At 39.1% G+C, this 20395-nt stretch overlaps 1 protein-coding gene across 6 annotated transcripts in view; it reads left to right on the top strand.

Moving 5' to 3' along the window:
* tnk2a (tyrosine kinase, non-receptor, 2a) overlaps window positions 1-19934 on the top strand; it is a 29875-nt gene extending 9941 nt beyond the window's left edge. For all 6 annotated transcript variants that reach the window (XM_041814598.1, XM_041814594.1, XM_041814596.1 and 3 more), the window contains 19 exons: window positions 349-511; window positions 884-954; window positions 1197-1403; window positions 2277-2426; window positions 2532-2627; window positions 2959-3140; window positions 3226-3352; window positions 3531-3677; window positions 6359-6453; window positions 6854-7048; window positions 8107-8198; window positions 8347-8391; window positions 8484-8719; window positions 10239-10442; window positions 10545-11197; window positions 13238-13373; window positions 15587-15682; window positions 16858-16985; window positions 17984-19934. In XM_041814598.1, coding sequence (XP_041670532.1) covers window positions 349-511; window positions 884-954; window positions 1197-1403; window positions 2277-2426; window positions 2532-2627; window positions 2959-3140; window positions 3226-3352; window positions 3531-3677; window positions 6359-6453; window positions 6854-7048; window positions 8107-8198; window positions 8347-8391; window positions 8484-8719; window positions 10239-10442; window positions 10545-11197; window positions 13238-13373; window positions 15587-15682; window positions 16858-16985; window positions 17984-17990 — 3030 coding nt within the window. In that variant the 3' untranslated portion in view covers window positions 17991-19934. The remainder of the gene's footprint in view (window positions 1-348; window positions 512-883; window positions 955-1196; window positions 1404-2276; window positions 2427-2531; window positions 2628-2958; window positions 3141-3225; window positions 3353-3530; window positions 3678-6358; window positions 6454-6853; window positions 7049-8106; window positions 8199-8346; window positions 8392-8483; window positions 8720-10238; window positions 10443-10544; window positions 11198-13237; window positions 13374-15586; window positions 15683-16857; window positions 16986-17983) is intronic.
* The last annotated feature ends 461 nt before the right edge of the window (window positions 19935-20395 follow it).

The following is a 20395-nucleotide window of genomic DNA, read 5'->3' as shown; positions in this document are numbered from 1 at the left end:
GTTCCGAATCCAAATGATCTGGCTGATAACTAATGTCAATATTGCATCAGTGTGTGGCACTTTTGTATTCTCTCTTGCGTTACTTCTAGAACCAGACTAAACTTTGTGGCTATTAGAGGCACACACATGTGCCTCTAATAGCCACACTTGTAGTTATATGCTCCAAATATGCAATAAACACTTTTTTTTAGGTACAGTGGGGGTCCCTGGTCTCTTGCACCATTATTTTGGGGTTTGAGGGCTGAAAAGTTTGGCCACCCCTGCTGTAGAGGGCACAGAAGTGCTATACACTACCTGTAGAGTTTATTTACTAACACAGTATGTATCCAAATGTATTTGTGTGAACAGATGCAGTGTGAGGAGGGGACCGAGTGGCTCCTGGAGCTTCTTACTGACGTGCAGCTGCAGCAGTATTTCCTGCGGATCCGTGATGAGCTCAATGTCACACGGCTCTCCCACTTTGACTACGTCAAGAATGAAGACCTGGAGAAGATCGGCATGGGACGCCCAGGTATGAGATGTTAATATAGACACTATTCTGAGGGAATAACAACCACAAATACTATTTTTTAATGAGGGGGACAATGCACATTAATGAACATGGACAATATAAATGTGCCAGATTAAAGCCATAGGCTAATTTCAATCTGTAGTCCCTGGCAGGTTGATGGCATAAATCCTAAAACAAAATTAAACTTATATTATGCTTAACAATGGTTTTGTTTTATCTTTATTCCTTCACTTCACCTTTAAAATATGACGTTCTACATCGGTGTTTCATTTTCATGTTCATTGCATGAGTGATTTTGTTTTGATTCTTATTGTAAATCCTCAGAGGAATTAGCTTGAACATATTTGAAGTTTATCCATTGTTTTGTTTTAGGCCAAAGGAGGCTTTGGGAGGCTGTGAAGAGGAGGAGAGCCCTTTATAAACGCAAGTCCTGGATGAGCAAGGTACAGCACTACTCTGTTCTATGTAATACAGACAAATATTTACCTCAGAAAGTATGAAACCAATGAACATGCTTAGTGACACTGGTAAAAGGATTTTAAACAGTCTCGTAGTTTTTAATTATCTTTCTGACTTGTAATGTCTTGCTCTCAGCTGATGAACAGTTTTCTTCAGAATTCTGCCACTAAATACTAGATATACCTGATAAACCTGTAACACATGGTTTTGTCTTCTGGGTCCATAGGTGTTTCCTGTGAAACGGCCAGACACAGACCCCCAGCAGCCCCTTTCTCAGGGTGCTTCGTCCAGCATTGCTCCTGGAAATACAGACTCTACCGCCTCACTAACCTGCCTAATCAGAGATTCAGAGCTGCAACTGTTTGAGCGTTTAGGAGACGGGACTTTTGGGGTGGTACGGAGGGGAGAGTGGACTGCACCCAATGGAAGAGTGGTGAGGCTGAAACAACATAAGAAGTTCTGCATATAACATATGATTGGGTGTGAAATAAATATTGAAAAAAATTTATTTCATAGCGCTTACAAAACAAGTTGGAAAAAGAACATTGCAATGCTGCAAGCATTGTGAAACCAAAGAAAACCCAGAACAGAACACAGGGGTACACCACAAAAGAGAGAAAAAAACACTGAAGAAAAAAGGACTGATAGTATGATCCACATTGATGCCTGCAATTTCAGCTGAGCAAATGGTGCGATATGATCGGGTTTTGCTTGATATATCTACAGCAAGAGACTATATGGATACCTGGTAGGAACTTTTATGACATTCAAAACAATGTTACTAGGATTTTTTAAAAAGCTTCAAGTTCACAGGTTGCAATATTTTTAATCATGTTTTCAGAGATGGCATTCCCTGGTGACTTCAGTTTTTTGTCACAGACAAGACTTGGAGCTTCTTTTTCCAATGTGGGGCACCAAGACTTAATATGATGTTGGTATGCCCATAGAGAAAGTCAGGATGATGACAGACCCCCATACTTGCATGCAAAGCTTTTCCTAAACATGACTTCATGATACACTTTCACAACTTTACAAGTTGCATTTGGGGCCACATGAGGTAAAGGGGAAGTGTTTCAGAGGCTGACATCTGTGGCAGTTAGTGAGTAACAGCGTCAAGTCATCAAAAGTTTTTATGCTTTGGCTTGTTTGCAATGACTTCCCTGGAGTTGCTGAGTTGCAGAAAAGAAACTTGAAGACTTTGAGGAGCAATTCAGTCTGTCACCAAAAGCTTACTGCATATTTTTAAATCACAGCTCTCTATTCTGTTGTTTATGCCAAATAAAGCCTCTGCCTCTCTGTCTTTTAGTTAACTGTGGCAGTAAAGTGTCTAAAGGCAGGTGTGTTGGACTCAGACGGTCTGGATGATTTCATCAGAGAGGTCAACGCCATGCATTCACTGAGCCACCAGAACCTCATTCGCCTTCATGGCATTGTGCTCACACAGCCTATGAAGATGGTAAAACACATAACAGTTTTACAAAAAATAAAGATTAAACCTCAAAGAAGTAAATGCTTGAGTCACAAACAACATAATCTTCTTGTTCTGTGTGTTGATGTGTAGGTCGCTGAACTGGCCCCTCTGGGTTCCTTGTTGGATCGTCTGAGAAAGCGTCAGGGGCACATTCTCATCAATTCTCTGTGTAACTATGCTGTGCAGGTCAGTTAACAATGAAAAGATTACCCATACAAGTGAAAGTGGAAAAGATGGGTCATTATTTTTTGTGATGGATTTGGCACCATGCCCAGAGATTTATAGCAAAAGATTTACATGAAAAGACATTTTACCAACCAAGCACTTGTGTTTTGACATTGCAGTATTTGTCTTTGAGATATGCTGGAGTAGAAAAGCCACCAGAAAAAAAACAAAAAACATGTAAATACAGCTTGAAGAAAAACTACTTCCTGTTTCATGGCAAATAATGCAAATTTTAGGGCTCATCACAGCCAAAAAAATACACAATGAAGGACGCAGCTATGTGTGTTTGTAGGTGGCCTGTGGGATGGCCTACTTGGAGCAGAGGCGCTTCATCCACAGGGACCTGGCTGCTCGTAATGTGCTGCTGTCCACAAATGAAACTGTGAAAATCGGAGACTTTGGCCTGATGAGGGCACTGCCCACACACACTAATGAATACATCATGGAGGAGGGCCACAAAATCCCTTTTCCCTGGTAAGAGGAAGTTGCCCAAAATTCAAACTCTTATAATTTTCAAATATTTGACATTTTCTCTGTCTTGTTCCTTGCTGCTCTCTAGGTGTGCTCCAGAGTCTCTGAAGTCTAGAACTTTCTCACATGCGTCTGATACCTGGATGTTTGGTGTCACTCTGTGGGAGATGTTTACCCATGGACAGGAGCCATGGCTGGGCCTAAATGGCAGCCAGGTATTTTTTCTCACCTGTCCCATTTCCTTCTTTACCCTTCAAGTTCAAAGAAATTCATGTTTGGAACAGAAAAAAAAAATGCCAAGCAGTTGAAATTTTCTGGAAGACATTAACCCCCAAACTTTGACTTCACCAATGATTGTTTTTATCAGCCTGTCATTTATGCATCTCTTTGCAGATCCTCCATAAAGTTGATGTGGAGGCTGAGCGTCTGAGTAAACCAGATGACTGTCCTCAGGATATCTACAACGTCATGCTGCAATGCTGGAGTCCCAAACCGGAGGACAGACCCACTTTTATTGCACTCAGAGACTTTCTGCTTGAGGTAGCGCTGCAGTTTACGTTTTATTTAGTTAAAGCCAAATTAAAAACAATAAGTGTAGCAATGAGAAATATTGTAATGCCGATAGGAACAGCACAGTGATTGTGATGCCTTAGGAAATAATTAAAACAACATTAATAACTTAGTTTGAGTAGCACTTTGAAAAACAAGGGTTTACAGAGTGCTTTGACATGCAGAAAAACAAAGCAGCAGAACCTAAAACAAAAGACAAAGACAGAAAAACAACATCTGATACCCTAGCAACACCAAGAAAACCCTGAAGATAAAAGAGCTGAGACAAAAGAGAAATCCAGTCTAGTACCAAAACGTCCTACTACATTATATGAAATATGACATACTGAGACATCACTAGAACTACGACTTCCTAATATGTAACAAGAACTAAGACATCACATGACATGAAACACCTGGCATAGTCTAATTCCATTTATGACTCAAAGAGATGCATTTGACCAAGCATCATGTGATCCTGTACCTTTCCAGGTAAACTCACATTAATGCTATTAAACAACTGGTTTGATTGCAAGTTGCCCAGGGGTACAAGCTAACTGGTTGCTAATCTCTACTTTTAGATTTGGTTTGGCTAAAGGAAAATCTATTAAATTTGATAAGATAATTTAAAGATTTGTAAACTTTTGAAATACTGCACAACTTTCTTATATTTTGACATTTAAGGCCAATCTTGTGTTTTCTGAGTATGGGCAATGAAAAAAGGGAAAAAAGAAGTGTATGTGGAAACCTAGAGTGATTAAGTCAAAATGTCTCTTCTGACAGGTACAATGGCAGGTCAAAAAATTATTACTAGTAGTGTTATTACTTGTCTGTTACAAGCAGAGGTAGAAAAAGTACCAGACTATTGTACTCAAGTAGAAGTACAGTTAATCTGTTTACAACTAATTTGAGTTGAAGTAAAAGTACTGGTCTGTAAATCTACTGAAGTAAAAGTCAAAAGTAAGTCCTTTAATAATTTACTCAAAGTACTGAGTGCTGAGTAGCTACTTTCGATACCCAAGGGGCTTTCACAGTGAAATATGACCTGTCTTTAATGTGCAATAGCAACAAGAATATGGACCTCCAACAAGGTTATTTAGTATCAGGTGTAACCTTACCTAAAGTACAATGCAGCAGCTATTTTAGGAAGATATATGGAGTCATTTTTGCTGTGTGCATGTACTCACCATCATGTATGTAAAAACCAAATGACTTAATGTTCAAACATTTTTGTATTGTTGTCAGAAAGCTTTGACCTTGTTGTGGCTTTTGGTGTTTATTTTTAAAATAATTTTTCAATACTTTTAAAAGGTAAATACAATACTTCACACAAAATATACTGAAGTAAAAGTAAAAGTACTTATTTTAAAAACTTCTCAAATAGTACAAGTACACAAAAAAAGTCACTCAATTACAGTAACTTGAGTAAATGTATTTAGTTACTTTCCACCCCTGCTTACAAGTACTACTTATTTTGATAAACAGAGTTATTTTAAATTTTCTTGTCTTTTTTTGTTTGCGTGCCATGGGCCATGTTTTAGCCACAAGGTGGTGCTATATACTGCCATATGGTTGTGTTCAGATCATGATCCTAGTCATCCCCATAAAGTTTGGGAGAGTTAGCAGCATGTACAACTAAGACCATAACTACTTCCTGTTCCATGGCAAATCATACAAATTTGAGGGCTCGCCACAGCAACAGCTTTTGAGTTTTGTATACAAGCTGAAGGATTTTTTTCTCATTTAGGTTTTTTCTTTAGGTATGCCAAATTAAACTGTATTGGATAATCCCCTGAGGAGAGGAGATCCTAAAAGGACACTTGGAAATGGGCCCAAAACAAATCATTTTTGCTAACTTATTAAAATTGGCATACTACCCATTGGAGTGGGGTACGAACCCAACAACATAGTGGACGGAGGAATCGCTGCGCAAAGCAGCGCGAGCAGACAGGGCCGAGAGATTAGTTGCCGGCCTTATACACCTGGACGATCCTCCCAGGTGTGGCAAAATGCCTCCCACCAGCCTGCAGGGACGGACAACAGACGACCAGTGCAGGGAACACACACAAAACAACAGCAGGCCCTAGAGGCAGGAGGCCGTCACAGCTCCAAGAGGCTTTGTAGACATTCTTATGCCACATAAACTGAGCTAATTTCATACAAAGCTAAAAGTAACCTCTTGGGGCCACTTTAAAAAAATCAAGGGGGCGCTATTGAGCTATTGTTCCAAGTTTGGTGAGGTTTCAGGCATGCTGAGGGAGGTAAATTTGCAGTTTCAGCTATGAAAGACAGACTACTTTTATAAACTGTAGAGTCTTCGCACCAAGAGTAATGCATAGTTTGTTATAATTGACTGAGAAAAATAGTTTATGTGCTGAGATGCAAGACTAGACATAGATACAAAGTTAATGAAGCAGTTATCAGATCCCATTTTGTAAACAGCATAGAAATTGTCCATTTTAATTGCAGAAGACAGAAGTCAACGACCATATTTGACAAATGTAGATGAAATGAGACAATCGAAACAAATGAGGTCGTCTACTTGAATTAATTGTGTTCTCATAACTCTAAACAAATGTCATTCTTCAGACCAATAAAGGATGCAAAATAGCAATGAATGCCGATGTGCTGATAGTAAAAACCCACTTGCTCCCTCTGTATTTGTTGTGCAGACCATGCCTACGGATATGAGAGCGCTGCAGGACTTCGAAGAGGAAGACAAACTGGAGATCAAAATGAACGATGTCATCACCATCATAGAGGGAAGGTCAGTGTGCTAGAGAGGAGAAAGGGGATGGGTGTAGTCAAAGATTCAGCCCCATGAATCATTAAATTAGTATTAACTGGCTGGATTTTAACAAAGTTAGTGGTTTGAAAGCAACATTTATGTGGGTCAGTGCAGAATGAAGGTCATCCCTACAAGATGACAAATGCCCCACTTATTGATGTTAGAATCCATGCATACTTAAAGAAAATACTGTAATTACTGCCCTGTTAGTGGACTATTATAGAGACAATGTGACTTTGGGTAAGAGGGCAAACTTCCACATTGTCTTCTTTGTGTGTTTAATATGATGAAACTCAATTTTAACAGTAATTTATATATTTCATCAAGTGTTTTCATGTGACTTAAAGTTTGTTGAACTCAGGAAATTCTGTGTTTTCAGGGCCGAGCATTACTGGTGGCGAGGTCAAAACAGGCGGACTCTGCGTGTTGGTCAGTTCCCTCGTCATGTGGTTACCTCTGTCGCCGGTTTGTCGGCCCAGGACATCAGTAGACCACTAAAACATTCCTTCATCCACACTGGACATGGGGACACAGACCCTCACAGAAGCTGGGGTCATGCCGATCGAATAGACAGGTCCATAACATCTGCTTTTAATTCTACAATGTAAAATAAAGCAGGAGAAGCCAGGGTTTATTTTAATGTTTAATCTAAAGGCTGAAATATGATCGGCCTTTATGGTGTCATTGAAAATAAAGCCACAGATAAGTACTGGTTTTACAAGTGAAAAATTAAACACTAAGACATAAATGTAAATTGTAGTAGTTACGATTTCAATCACAATTTTGACTTCTCTTGATCATGATTGTTTTTAGTTATTTCTTGTATTTCAAAGCACACAGAATGTGGAAATTTAACAGGTTATTAAGGTTTGATGAATGCATGTGACGCACGTGGTAAAATCAATCAGTAATTAGGTTTTAGAATCATGGTATGTTACGTACACATACACAATTCCTGAACAGTGAAAGAGTTGTGGATCAACAAGAAGGGCTGGGTGATGTCAAGGTGGTAGGATTCATGGAAATCTTTCAAGCAGTGGATGAACATGAGGTCCAAAAACACTGAACTTTTCATTCTTGGATCACAGTGGGCATTTGTACAAAGTTTGAGGAAAATCCTGAAAACAACCCATACAGACAACCTGACCTTGTTTAAGAGGCTTGTTCATGAAATGTGCCACTCTAAATTGCATCCTCTCTTTATAATATGACGGTTTTAACTGTAACACTACGAGTGCAAGATTTAAGCTTTTTTGAGCATTAGTAGATTGTTGTCTCGACTCTTTTACATAGGACCAACTTCCACCGTTGTCCAGTCGAGGGCAGCATTGGGTCATTGTCATTTATCAACAAATGTACGTGTTAGGCAGAACATGCCCTGATGACATCTTACAGGGGTTTCCTTAAACAGAAGACTAAATATTAAAATAAAAACAGTCTTATAATCACAGATAGAATTAAATATAGGTTTGAAAATATCTTCATATGCAGAAATTACAGTAACAAAGTCTGTACAACTCTTGTGAACCAAGTACTTGAAGAATTGTATTGCCTACTTCAAATTATTTCCTTCACAGCCATGTTCTTTTGCCACAGCTTTTCTTTTTACATGATATTATTTCTTCCTTGTAGTCTGTATTTGGGGAACCCTATGGATCCTCCTGATGTCCTTGGATTTGATTCAGGAGAGGCAAGGCCAACCAAACTCCCCAACCGTGCTAAGAGTGAGTTTGTCAAAGAGATAAAACTCTTTCATCTTGTTTAATTACAGTAAAAGAGGTTATTTTGCTGTTTGAGTTATTTGGAGTCCCTAAGTGAATATGAAGATGAAGAAAGTTATCAGTCTGAAAACTCTTGCTTTGTCCTCATCAGAGCAACCTCCTCCTCGTCCACCTCAACCTGCTGTTCTTCTGAAGAGTAAGTTCTCTGGGTCTTTTTCTTTGTTTTTTTATTCTGCACTGATCTTCCCTTAAATAACTTCTGCTTTTTCCTGTCTCTGCTGTTTCTAGAGCCGTTCTACGACTCTGTGATGGATGACTATGACGATGATGAAGATGCCAGTGCTTCATCAGGGCTGAAGAGGCTGGGAGTGTCTCTGGGTCTGAAGTTAAGGCCGTGGGAGGGTGCCAGTGTCCGGACAGCGAAGAGTGAGGTATCGCTCATTGATTTCACTGACGACAGCTTCAGCTCTACCACGCCCTCGCCGCTCACTGAGACACGACAGCCTGATGAGGACACTCTGAAGGTAAAGATAGGCCCGTCCAAAGGGGCAAAAGTGTGAATGGTTAAGACTGCAAAAAATAAAAATAAAAGCTGCTCACATTAAAAAGAAACTTTAAAATTACAGTCCATAAATAGCAAAAATATCAAGTGAATAATACAACATCATTACTGGTAAAATTCTGCAGAAAAGTTACGGCCGGTTAAATGAAACATTTTTCTATGCATCAGTTAACTTAAGAAGGACAGTAAATAAAAGCTATAGAATGAAGGTCCCAGGATATTAAATTCAGGTATTAATTAGAGCTATCAAATAATACATTTTAAAATCACAATTAATTGCTGAATATTGATTGTTAATCTCACTCAATCACATGTTAATTATTTAGCATTTTAAAACACTAATTTTTAGGTCTGCACTGTAAGTGTGAAGCAACTATTACAAGTGTCTTGATTTGTGAATCCAATAAATGCGAGGGATGTATGTTAGGATAATGACTTGTAAGATTTATCGTTTTAATGAGTATTCCACTTCTACACCAGTGTGGTCTGAAACAAAAACCTAGATAAAATCCAACTTCAAATGTAATATTCTGTTAAATACAGCATTAAACACTTTTATACATTTAGAAATATGCAGAAGGGCATGTACAAAATGACTCACAAGGGTCCAATCATATGTTATTGATGAGACAGTGCATACACTTTGTAAGGAGTTCCACTTTATTTACTCTCTCAGTATAAGTTACCTGGTTAGGTTAACAAACAAAGGCATTTTCTCTCTCTCTCTCTCTTTGCTATGCTTTTACTTTGTAATTTTTCTATCTTAATTTATCTGTCTTAGGCAATAATAAAATTTTACTCCCTGTTCAGATATAAACCTGCTCTCATTTAAAACAAGGAACTTTTGGTAGATGGAAAGCTGCAAAATTAGCCTAACCATAGAAAAATGAATCTAATATGGACAGAAAGTAAATTAGCTAACAAGACTAGTGAAAAGTTGAGAGTTTGATATCACAAGGCGCAGATTACTTCTGACAGATCCACTAGGCTCTTAGCAAGTTTGTCTCTTAAATAAAAATGAATCACATCACTTTTAACATGTTACTCTGACAGCCCTAGTATTATTGTTAGTTAAAGGCAGATGGTTGGGTGATAAATACATTAAGCGTTACAATGATAGCTATCAAAGTTTCAGAAATGTGTATTAGATGTGATGCTTGTTTGCACAATAAAAGTGCACCAGTTAAATTAATAGATATGAAATAACTGATGCAAAAAATGAATGAAACTTGTTATCAAGTCAAAATCTCTTTAAGGCGTGGTCCCTTCAAGAATGGCCCTGTGACAAACAGATGAGTATTTCAAGGTTAAGGTGGTTAATACGAATACTTATACTGACATTGATGTATAATCCTTCCACCTTCTTTTTGTTATTGTGAGCATAAAAGAGAAAAAAATAAACTATTAGGAATTTGGATTTTTTTATTTTGAAGTTTAGCTCACTTTAGGACTAACCCGTTTGTCATCCTTTCCAATCTCAGGACACTCCCTCCATCCTGGACTGGCCCCTTCCTCAGCCAGCTTATGATGAGGTTACCACTGACCTTGAAGACCAATCAGAGGACCAGGAGGTGCGGACCATTAACAAGGGTTTGACTGAGGAGACATCAGCCTCAGGCAGCGGCGGTATGGCTGGAAGGAGTGAGTCGCAGTCAGCCGATCTTTTCCAGGAACTTCAGAGAGAGGTGGTGAAAGTTTGTACAGATATTGGACTACAGATGTAAAGGTATCGTTTTGATTGAACAGACCTAAAAGCTGATATTTCTGCTTGTTTAATTTCTGTGAAGGTGATGGTGAAGCTTCAGGTTCCCATGTCAACAGGCCGTTCCCTCCCATCCTCCCCCCTTCCTCTGCCCCTGGCTCCTTTTGGCCCCCACAGACAGATCTACCTACCTCCTTCGTCCCCATCCTCTAACTCTACATCTTCCTTCACCTCCTGCTTCGAAGACCGACCCGTGCTCCCCCCTCGCAGCCCTGTCCCTCCAATGCGCCCCTCCAAACACAACCTCTCTGCGCGCTCCACCCAACCACAGTCCCGCTCCAGCTCCATCTCCCTGGGCGACCCTGAAGACACGCCCCCTCAGATCCCACCAAGAGACCACGCCTTCTCTCAGCCAGGCTCACGCTCCTCCTCTCCCCTCCCACTCGTACCCCCATTGTCCTCCTCACCCGTGGCCCTGCCTCCTCCCCCTCTTTCAGTCTCCCCTCGCCGGGCATCCGGACTTCTGGGGCCCCTCCTGTCCTCTAACTCATCGGTCTCGTCCCTGCCTCAAGTGACACCACATTCCTCACAGCTCACCGCTCGGGGTTCCACCTACGGGTCCAGCTCTTTACTAGAGCCTCTCTCCTACCGTGAGGGGCGGAGTCTGTCTTCACTGATTGAAAGTTCTCAGAGCTCTGCTCCTGCCCCCCTACCTGATCGACCAGCTTATCTAGAAAGGTGAGTCACTGATATCAGACAGGTTTACCTCATTTATAGGGGTGTGATGAGACACTTATCCCACGAGATGAGACGAGACAAGATTTGGGCCCACGAGACACGAGACGAGATGAGATTTTACACAGTTTTTTAATTTTGGAAAAAAATACATGGGTGGATAATATGTCCTTTATACAACTGAAAGTCATAATTGCAACACATTCAGGTCTAGTCAAAAATGTTTGAACTAAGTACTGAATAGGCTATCAATGCTTTCAAAGAGTATGTTTTGTCTAACTTTGACTTAAACTGTACATTTCAATGCTCTTCAAATCAAACCTTTCATTTTAACAGTCTACAAAATCTTTATTTTACTAGACTATGCACTCATCGCTAAAATTAGCGTAACTAAATGGTCAGTCGCGCTGCTCGTGTTAAGCTGCTGACTGACACGCGCAGCCATCAGCTGATGGATGTGTGACTGACAGACAGTGAGACGAGAAGGAGACATGATGAAGCAGCGACTCAAAGTTACAAATAGCGGCACTACGAGCGAGTCTGCACGCATACATGAATTACATAAACTGTTTTCTCTTTATGGAGACGGCACAGGCTTTCACCAGCAGCATTTCATCATTTCACACCATTATGATGAACTTATTATGCATTGGAGGAGGGGGTGGTTGGAGCGATCATCTTAATGGATCACGAATCAGTTCTGTTTCTTCATTTGCTCTCTCACCAACAGTTTTAAAGTGTTCAGGGCATGTTTGTGATCTTTTATAATTTCCAGTTTGGTATTGTTTTCTGTAAGGAGAGCTGCTGCTCCAAGTGTCTGTGCAATATTGATCTTGCAAGATTGATTTTTTGGCGACGAGAAATCTCATGGCGTTTTGATCTCGTGAGATCTCATGGCACGAGATCTCAACACACCTACACTCATTTTCTCTGTAAACATACTGAGATATTAAAAGTATTCACTCCATTGGATGCTTCGCCCTTTAACTGATTTTATAAAACAATCAAGGTCAATATAATTTGGGTTTTATGACAAAAACATTACAAAAAACTCTGTAATGTCAAAGTGAAAACAGATTTCTATTCAGGAATGTCAACTTAATGAAATACGTAGGGTAAAACTTGTGACAGCATAAATATTCACCTTTTCAAATCAATATTTAGTTGATGCACCTGTGGCTGCAGTCACAGCTCTGAGTCTGTGTGGATAGGTCTCAGTCAGTTTAACCCTCTGTCTCTTGTATCAATAAATCTGTGAAAAAGTCTCCTGCCATCAGGTGTTGCTTACACATTCTATGACCATTTCTGCACTTTTTCTCTTTTATTTTTAGTGATTATAAGTGGATGGTATTGCCACTGTGGTTGCCCACTAAGTGCAACCTGAAGAAGGTATGAAAAATTCTCCTGGATTATGATTATAGATATCTTACGTTACTCTTGTAGACATTCCAAGCACAGAAGTCAAAAAACTTCACAGGAGCTCAATGAACAAACTTGGCCCAGCTCAAAGTTTGTCAACAGGAAGTATTGTGCTCTTAGAGGGGGATCTCTGAATTGTTGGTAGGCAGACCAATCACAGTTACTTCTACTGCTGTCAGTCTAATGCAAAATGAGACACTGTATTTCTTCACATTTTCCTGCATGCAACAATAAAAACAGTTTTCCCCACTTATTCAAATCATTACTACAAGACCAGAAACACAAACATATCTTGATGTATTGGCAGATTTTTAAAGCTCACAGAACACCCAGTGAGAAATCACTCAATACAAAGTGAGAGTGCTCTTTGATTGACAGCCTCGCTGACCTGGATTTGCCCGCTGTGTAAAGTTTATCCTCTCAGGCAGAAATCCGCTCTCCTAACACACGTTTAACCTTGTTTCATTGCTTTGTTTTTGTTTTTAAAAAGTGACGTCAAATCTTCCAGATATTTTTGGCGTGTTATTTTTGAGGTCTGTCGTCATGTAGCAGCTTGGCTACACGTTTGTTTATCTGAATAATCATTCACACTGATTTTATTCTGTATGTGCTGTTTTTTATCAGATATGGAGCTGCAAATATGGCTGCAGTCAAACCCATGATACAACAGCCCGGAGGAGCAAAACCAAACTCCTCCTACAACAACAATAATGGGCGTACTGCAGCTCCCAGCATGCAACAGGAGCAGAGCATCACACAGGTAAGGGAAAGGGAAACATACAGTCCAGAATATCTCTAAAATACCAGCCTGTTGTTTTCCTTTTTTAAAATGACAATCAAGAGGGCCCAAACAACAAGCCTCAAATGTCCTCAAAATGTCAAAGTCAAATTTATAGAGATCAAAGACAAAAACTTTAAATAACGGTAAAAACTCACCGATTACCCTCTTCAGTAGAGCCCAAATTCCTGTTTCACAAAGACTTCTTCATTGTCTGCATTTCATATTGGCACAGAGTTGAAGTTTTACCACTTTTTCCTCTGTCTGGATGATTGTCTTAGTTCAGGATTAACACAAAGGTGATCATTAAGTCCTTCAGTGGTTTATGTAAATGAGCATTTGGTTATATATTTGGGAATTTGAAGAAATGGATGAGCATTTGTGGGTTTCTTGAGAATCTTTCACCAATGATGATGCATTGACGTTTGACTGGCCAAATTAAAACTATAATTTTGTTAGTTTCTTCACAGAAGGTGGTCTCTGTAGAGAGCATGATCATATGTGAACAAGTATTCAAAATTGGCTGACTTTTATTTTAATATAATCAAATTATGACTTCAATAAGCTTCAAAAACCCAGAGGCATTCTCTTTTTAAATATTAAATGCCTTTACACTTCTCAAACTAAGTTAAAGTTTTAATTCTTTATAAGGAGAGTTTCTTGTTTTTTTTATTTCTATCCAAAGAGCTTCGTGAACAAACCACAGCAAATCTTCACATGCAAATCTCATTAACAGCCTGAAATTAGACAACTTAATACAGAGATCATTATTGACAAATTAAACTTTTATTATCAGAATGGCCCTCTCTGGGTAGTCTGCAGGAAGTGCTTGGGCTTCCTCCAACAGACCTGCCATGTTCTCAGTAAGTTAGTTGGTGACTCTAAATTGTCCGTAGGTATGAATGTGGGCGTGAATGGTTGTCTCTGTTAGTCAGCCCTGTGATTGATGAACAGCCAGTCAGGCTGTACCCCACCTCTTGACAAATGACAGTTGTGATTGACTCCACCCCCTTTGCAACCCAAATGAGATAAGTTAAATAGACAATAGATGGATATAACATCATTCATATATACCCTACATTCCATTCCAAAATATGCAGTTTATAGAAAAAAAAACACCAATAACCAAAGTATTTTTCCATATTCAAATTGTAGCTTTGAAGAGAAAATTGAATTGACCCATAATTGAGATAAGAATTTGAATTAAAATTAGAAACATCTTTATTAAGCAAGTATGCTTATACAACAAGGAATATGACTCCAGTTCACTTTGCTCTCAGTGGACAGGAATTCAACCAAATAAATAAACCTGATAAAAGTATTTAAAAATGTAGATTAAAATGTGCACTTTACTGCCAATACCACGTTGTGTTTAATGGAGTAAACTGTTATCCTATTAATGTTTGATGCTTGTATGTAACTTCATTTCTGTGAACATACAGTATCATGGGCTGCAAATAAAGAAAAACATCCAATCCAAGTTATCACTGGTTGTGTTTAAAGCCAAGACAAAAATATAGCTGGAATTGAGATTTTCTCCACATATTACCTCAGTAAGAACCATTACGTAATCATCCAAAGAGCCATCAGACTAGTCTACTATTTCTTCAGTCCTCAGTGACCTGTCAAACTTTAAGATGGTCATGAGTCAGTGCTCTTTTTGCTCCCAGTGTGTCAGCAAGTTCTTAAAATGCTGTTTGTAGTTCTCAATAAAATCTCATGAAGCTGCATTTGACTTTTACTGCATGTCTATATTTGAAAAAGACAACAGTTTGTTGTAGAATCAGTACTTTTTGTCTTGGAAAAGTGTTTTTAAAGTTATCTATATAGACATTGGTTACAATGTGTGGAAATATCATCACATTGGATATCAACAGAAATGGTGCCTCAGCCCTATAACAGTTCAAACAGGGCAGATAAGAAACCCTTTCTCTGTGATTAAGAGAAGCACAGAGGCCATGTTGTGTCATAAATTCATGTTTCCTGCCCATTTATTGGCTTAGATCAGTCTCGGTCTTGTTTGCTCTTTGTCCTGCCATCAGCAGTGGCTGAAGGAAGCTGTCTATTCTTTCCAAATATACTTACATAATCAGAGAATCAGAGGCCACCAGTAAAGCATGTTATTGTTTGTGGGACAGTAAATCTCCTCCAGGATTGTTTTATTTTAATGACACTGTGAGTTTCTGGTTTGACAGGTCCAAGGAGCCGTACATGGAGTCACGTTGGAAGAGTGTCAGGCAGCTCTGCAGAGTCACGGCTGGAGCGTCCCTCAGGCTGTCAATCATCTGAAGGTACACCATCAAACCTTCAGACCTAATTCCTCATTTGACTTTGTTAGCTTTGAATGAGTTGCCCTGTCTGTTGAGTAAACTTACAACTCTCCTGTGATTTAAACCTTTTTTTAAGATAGAAAAGCCCTAATTGGTTGAGATGGTTTATTTGAACACTTGCTTTAAATAAAAATCTGGGTGGGTTCCCGATGCCTTTTTATTGTTTTCCAAAAACAGTGAGCCTTCAAATCGAGAGTGAAAGGAAATTAAACAAACATAAAGGCAGAAGATATTGTTCTTAAATTCAGTAACTGACCAGGGTGGTCATGTGACTTTACATTGAAATAGTAAATATTATTTATTTAATTATTTATGGATGAATCAATACCAAATTTGTGTTAAATAGACAAACATTTTCCTTCATGTTGCTTTGTTATTGCCCAGTTTCTGTCTTTTAAGACTAAAAACGTAAGTGCCAGCTTTCAAGTCTTTGCTTTTGAAGTAACCTACCTAACCAAGAAATCCAGGTTTTGGATGTGTATTGTTTGAAAAGGAATTAAATATATTACTGCAAAAGCAAGTATACATTTTGGGACAGTTGTCACAGCCAAGATGTTAAAAATACTTCAGTTAGGAACACTCTTGTCATTCATTTGACCATTTTATTGCAAAATGGATTTACAGTTTTACTTGGCAGAGAAGGCTCTGCTCTAAAGATGCTCCCTGGGTTTGTCAAGCAGCATGCTTTGATTTTCCAGGGAGGGCATGCTAGAAACCCCCATATGGATGGATACATGAATGACAGGGCGTACTGAATACAATACAATTAGTTAAAAAGCAATTTATGAATAGTAGCATAAATCTCAACATAAGGGTGCAACAAGCGTAGGCTATTTAAGGAGGAGGCTGGGGTGGAGGAGGTGAAGCTTTGCCAGCAGCAGCATTAACCCAAGCAGGGATTATTGAGAAATATGTCATATTTAAATACACTGTTGTGTTGAAAGAGAGAGCTGTGACTGGCTGTGGGAGCTGGGAGACAACAAACCGTGATCAGCTGGACGTCCGCTGATCACAGCTGGCTGTATGACTACTGCGTCCTGCATGAACTAATGCTGAGCTTCATATGTTGAGGTAGAACAAACACCTGATAACACAAATGCCAAAGTGAAATTCCACTTCCTGCCTTTCTTGTGTAGGTGGAGCAGTTGTTTCGTCTGGGTCTACGGTCGAGAGCAGAGTGTGAGGATCTTCTGCAGCGCTGCAACTGGAACCTGGAGGAGTCAAGTACGCTCATGCTCGACTCATATGGGCCGCATAGAAACATGTAAGTAAAATTACACTGGTGAGATTTAATCACAAAAAAAATCTGATGGCTTTTGGAAACAATGGCAAAGAGAATCAAGCTCATAGGGGTGTTCCTCAGCGTTAGATATCTGGACCACTTTTATTCTTTCTGAGCACCTTTCCTGAATCAAACTATCAGTAGAAAAAGCATCTGCTACCAATGTTACACCAATGACAGCCCTCCTCATTGCTCAAACTTTTATTTATTGATTTATGTTGTTATTGTTAATTTTCTGTTTGTTTGTTTGTGTGAAAGAAGATTTGAATTTATTTCATTTTGGATGTTCTAAATTTATGCCTGACTGAAATCTCAGTTCTAACTTTTCCTTTAGAAATGTTTACCCTACTTCTGAGGAAAGCCCTTAGGCTGTGTTTACACAACAAAACATACAGACATACACAAACATTTGTACATAAGCTCTGCAGGAGGGAAAACGTAGACATTTGGTTGTTTCATTACTAAATCACACTAAAACTGCTGGCTTGGCATCTATTCTACACAACTATTAGTCTTTTTATGTCTGTGTGCACGGTGGTTGTTAGTACAAGGCAGTTGTCTGAACGTGGAGTTTCTCTGAAAGCACACAAAAAAGATCCATTTTCGGTGGGTTGTTCTGGTGTGAATGTGGCCAAGGTTCTCAAAATTAAAAGCACCTCAGAGCTTTTTTTCTGCAAAAACAGCTGCAACAGAAATCGATATTGTAAGAAATCTCAAAATGAAGAACAAGTTGTATGAAAACTAGGAGAAATTATTTTTTGCATAATTTTCTCTGGGTATCATGAGATATGACTCTTTCACTTATACATTAAGTTCTTCCTTTATGGTGTCAAAAACTTGGGAACTTCAGCTGTACAAGAAATATTTCAGCTTTATTTCAGAAAGGTCACTGAGAAAGTTTGACATGACGTCTTCTGTGAATCACTAATCTTGTAATTTAACACGTATGACACCTCATGCTCTCTGTCTGTCCCTCCCAGGAAGTGACAGCTGGATGGCAAACCGAGCCACCGGCGGCTGTTGATGAGCTCCTGATGTCACCTGGATCAACACGCCATCCCAACCCAGATGAGTCATCACGACCATGTTAAATGAATGGCGAACACAGAGCGGTATGCTGTATGTGCCTCACATTACGTCCTGTGATTACTTGCAGTTACCTGTGTCATACACATGCATGTTCATCAGCTAACAGAGCGGCTTCTCATATGAGTTGCACCAATTACTTGACTTTTCTTTTTTAAATGTATAGATGATGAGAATTTGTTTCTCTGCTGTAAATGTTTAATGGGTGCTGTGAATGTGTGCATGTGCAGATGCGATCTTACGTTATATAAAACACTGTAAATGCCCATGCCTTTCTGCTGTAAAGAAGCGAGTTAAATCAGGGAAATGTCAGCTAACGTTACAGTTGTTTGTAGGAAATCTATGGACAAGATGCTGTGTTGTGTTTAGCACTTTACTGAGTGTGTCCATATTTTCAGGACACATTAACTGCTGGTCAGAAGATGATAAATGTTGTACTTAGTTTGGGTTTCAATAAAGCTTTTAAGCTTTATTAAGATGTGAATTTTAAAGGAATGAGACTCTTTGTTTTGTCCTAAAAGGCAATATGAGAAGAAAAATGTGAAACTATCTACAATCTCCTTATGAATACAGGGTAGTAGGCTTTTATTTCAACCTCTGTGAATGAAATGTTTCATGTATAGATGTTTAGTTTTCTTTCACTGATAAAACTGCTGCATGATAATCAAAAACAATGTGATTGTAAGGACTTTTCCTTGCTTAAAGCTGCAGGTAATGTTCCCAAAAGCTAGCCGTATGTGTCTGCAGATATTGATCATAAATGTGATCACTTACTGTCTGGATAACTTGAGCTGAGTTTCTGCCAAGCAGTCTGGTCCAGTCTGGTTTGGTATGGTATGCATGTTCCAGTGCCAAAAGTTAGGACCAAAAAATGGATCCATTCCATTCTACTTTTATGGCACCACTCTGTAAGGGTACCAAGTGTACATATCTGACCATAACTGTGGTCTGTTTGTGGTCTTCTGGTATAAAAGATCTTCATTTCACATGTAACAACAGTAATAATCATTACATACAAATGTAACATGCTTTGCACAGAGCTGAACAGCTTTTCTCCCTCATTTTGTCATAAACATGCTTAAAACTAAAACAGCGATAAATTATTTAACAAATTTGTGGGGTAATAGTCCAACTGAAACAACTGGAGTTTTAAAGATGCAAGTCTCAGTGATGGGGCAACAGCAGTGAGTTGTTTTCTTTTCAAAAACCACAAAAGTCAAGTACTGACATGTCTACAGTCGCCATGTTTCGCGTTATTTCCCATAGCTGTGCACGCACAGCTCAATAGCTTCCATGTCATGTGTTTTGTTGCTCTGATTGGCCCGTAGAGATGTGACAGGCAGAATGGTCATCCAATCACACTGAGCCTTTTTCAAAGCCTCTGCCTTTTCTCAAACGTTTCCTATTGAAGCTTTCTCAGATGGATGTCAGGTTAGAGCTGAGCCAAATGATCTCTAAAAAGAGCCAAAATACCCATCAGCCTGACCAAACTGGACAGACATTAGCTGTTGAAATGCAGGGAGGATGCGGGTTTATGGGCTTGACTGAACCAAACTGGACTACTTGGTGGAAACACGCCACTAAAGAAGCTTAAATTTGTAGATTGTTGCTGCTGCTTCACATCAGATCTGGTTCATCTCTTCTGCAGGACTTTAAATGAACGTTATATTAGAAATGATACTTTTTTTGTTTTTGTAGAAGGTGAACAAAAAGGTTTATTATAGAAGTATTTCTGTTTGTAAGTTGAATCCCTCCTGAAGCTTGTCTGTTTGCTCCTGTAGTCACACTGCTGTGCCGTATCTGACGCTGACTGCATTATGTTGTAACTTTACAGCAGCTTATTAAAGCAACATGCAAATATTGACTCCATGTTTTATAATAAAGTGAAATATGAGTTGATCTCTTTTAAAATGGTTGGCATCCTTTATTTTCATAAATATCTTTGAAAAATAGCCGACATTGAAGTGTGCTGGAAAGTCCTTGTTGTGAGTTAATTACAGAGAATATGACCATGGTTTTGTCTGTAAAATAAAAGGCATTTTTACATGGAAACAACCCAATAACAGTTTTTGACCCAAACCATGATTGAAAGTGCTCTGTTCTTTATAGAAATATGGAAGCCCACATCTGATGGAGTGAAACAGTAGGCCTGCGGCCAAACTTGGCCTATGGCACAGTTTTGATTGGCCTGCAGCAAATTCTAGAGATTAAATGAAATATGGCCCACATTTGAACATGAAGCTTGTACTAGTCTGTGTTGTACTTTATGGTAGCACAAGGTATGCTAAGTCTGTAAACAAACATTT

This window comes from Cheilinus undulatus, linkage group 19 (genome assembly GCF_018320785.1).
Source record: "Cheilinus undulatus linkage group 19, ASM1832078v1, whole genome shotgun sequence".
Classification (NCBI taxonomy): Eukaryota; Metazoa; Chordata; class Actinopteri; order Labriformes; family Labridae; genus Cheilinus; species Cheilinus undulatus.
This window is presented reverse-complemented; position numbering and strand designations above follow the sequence as displayed.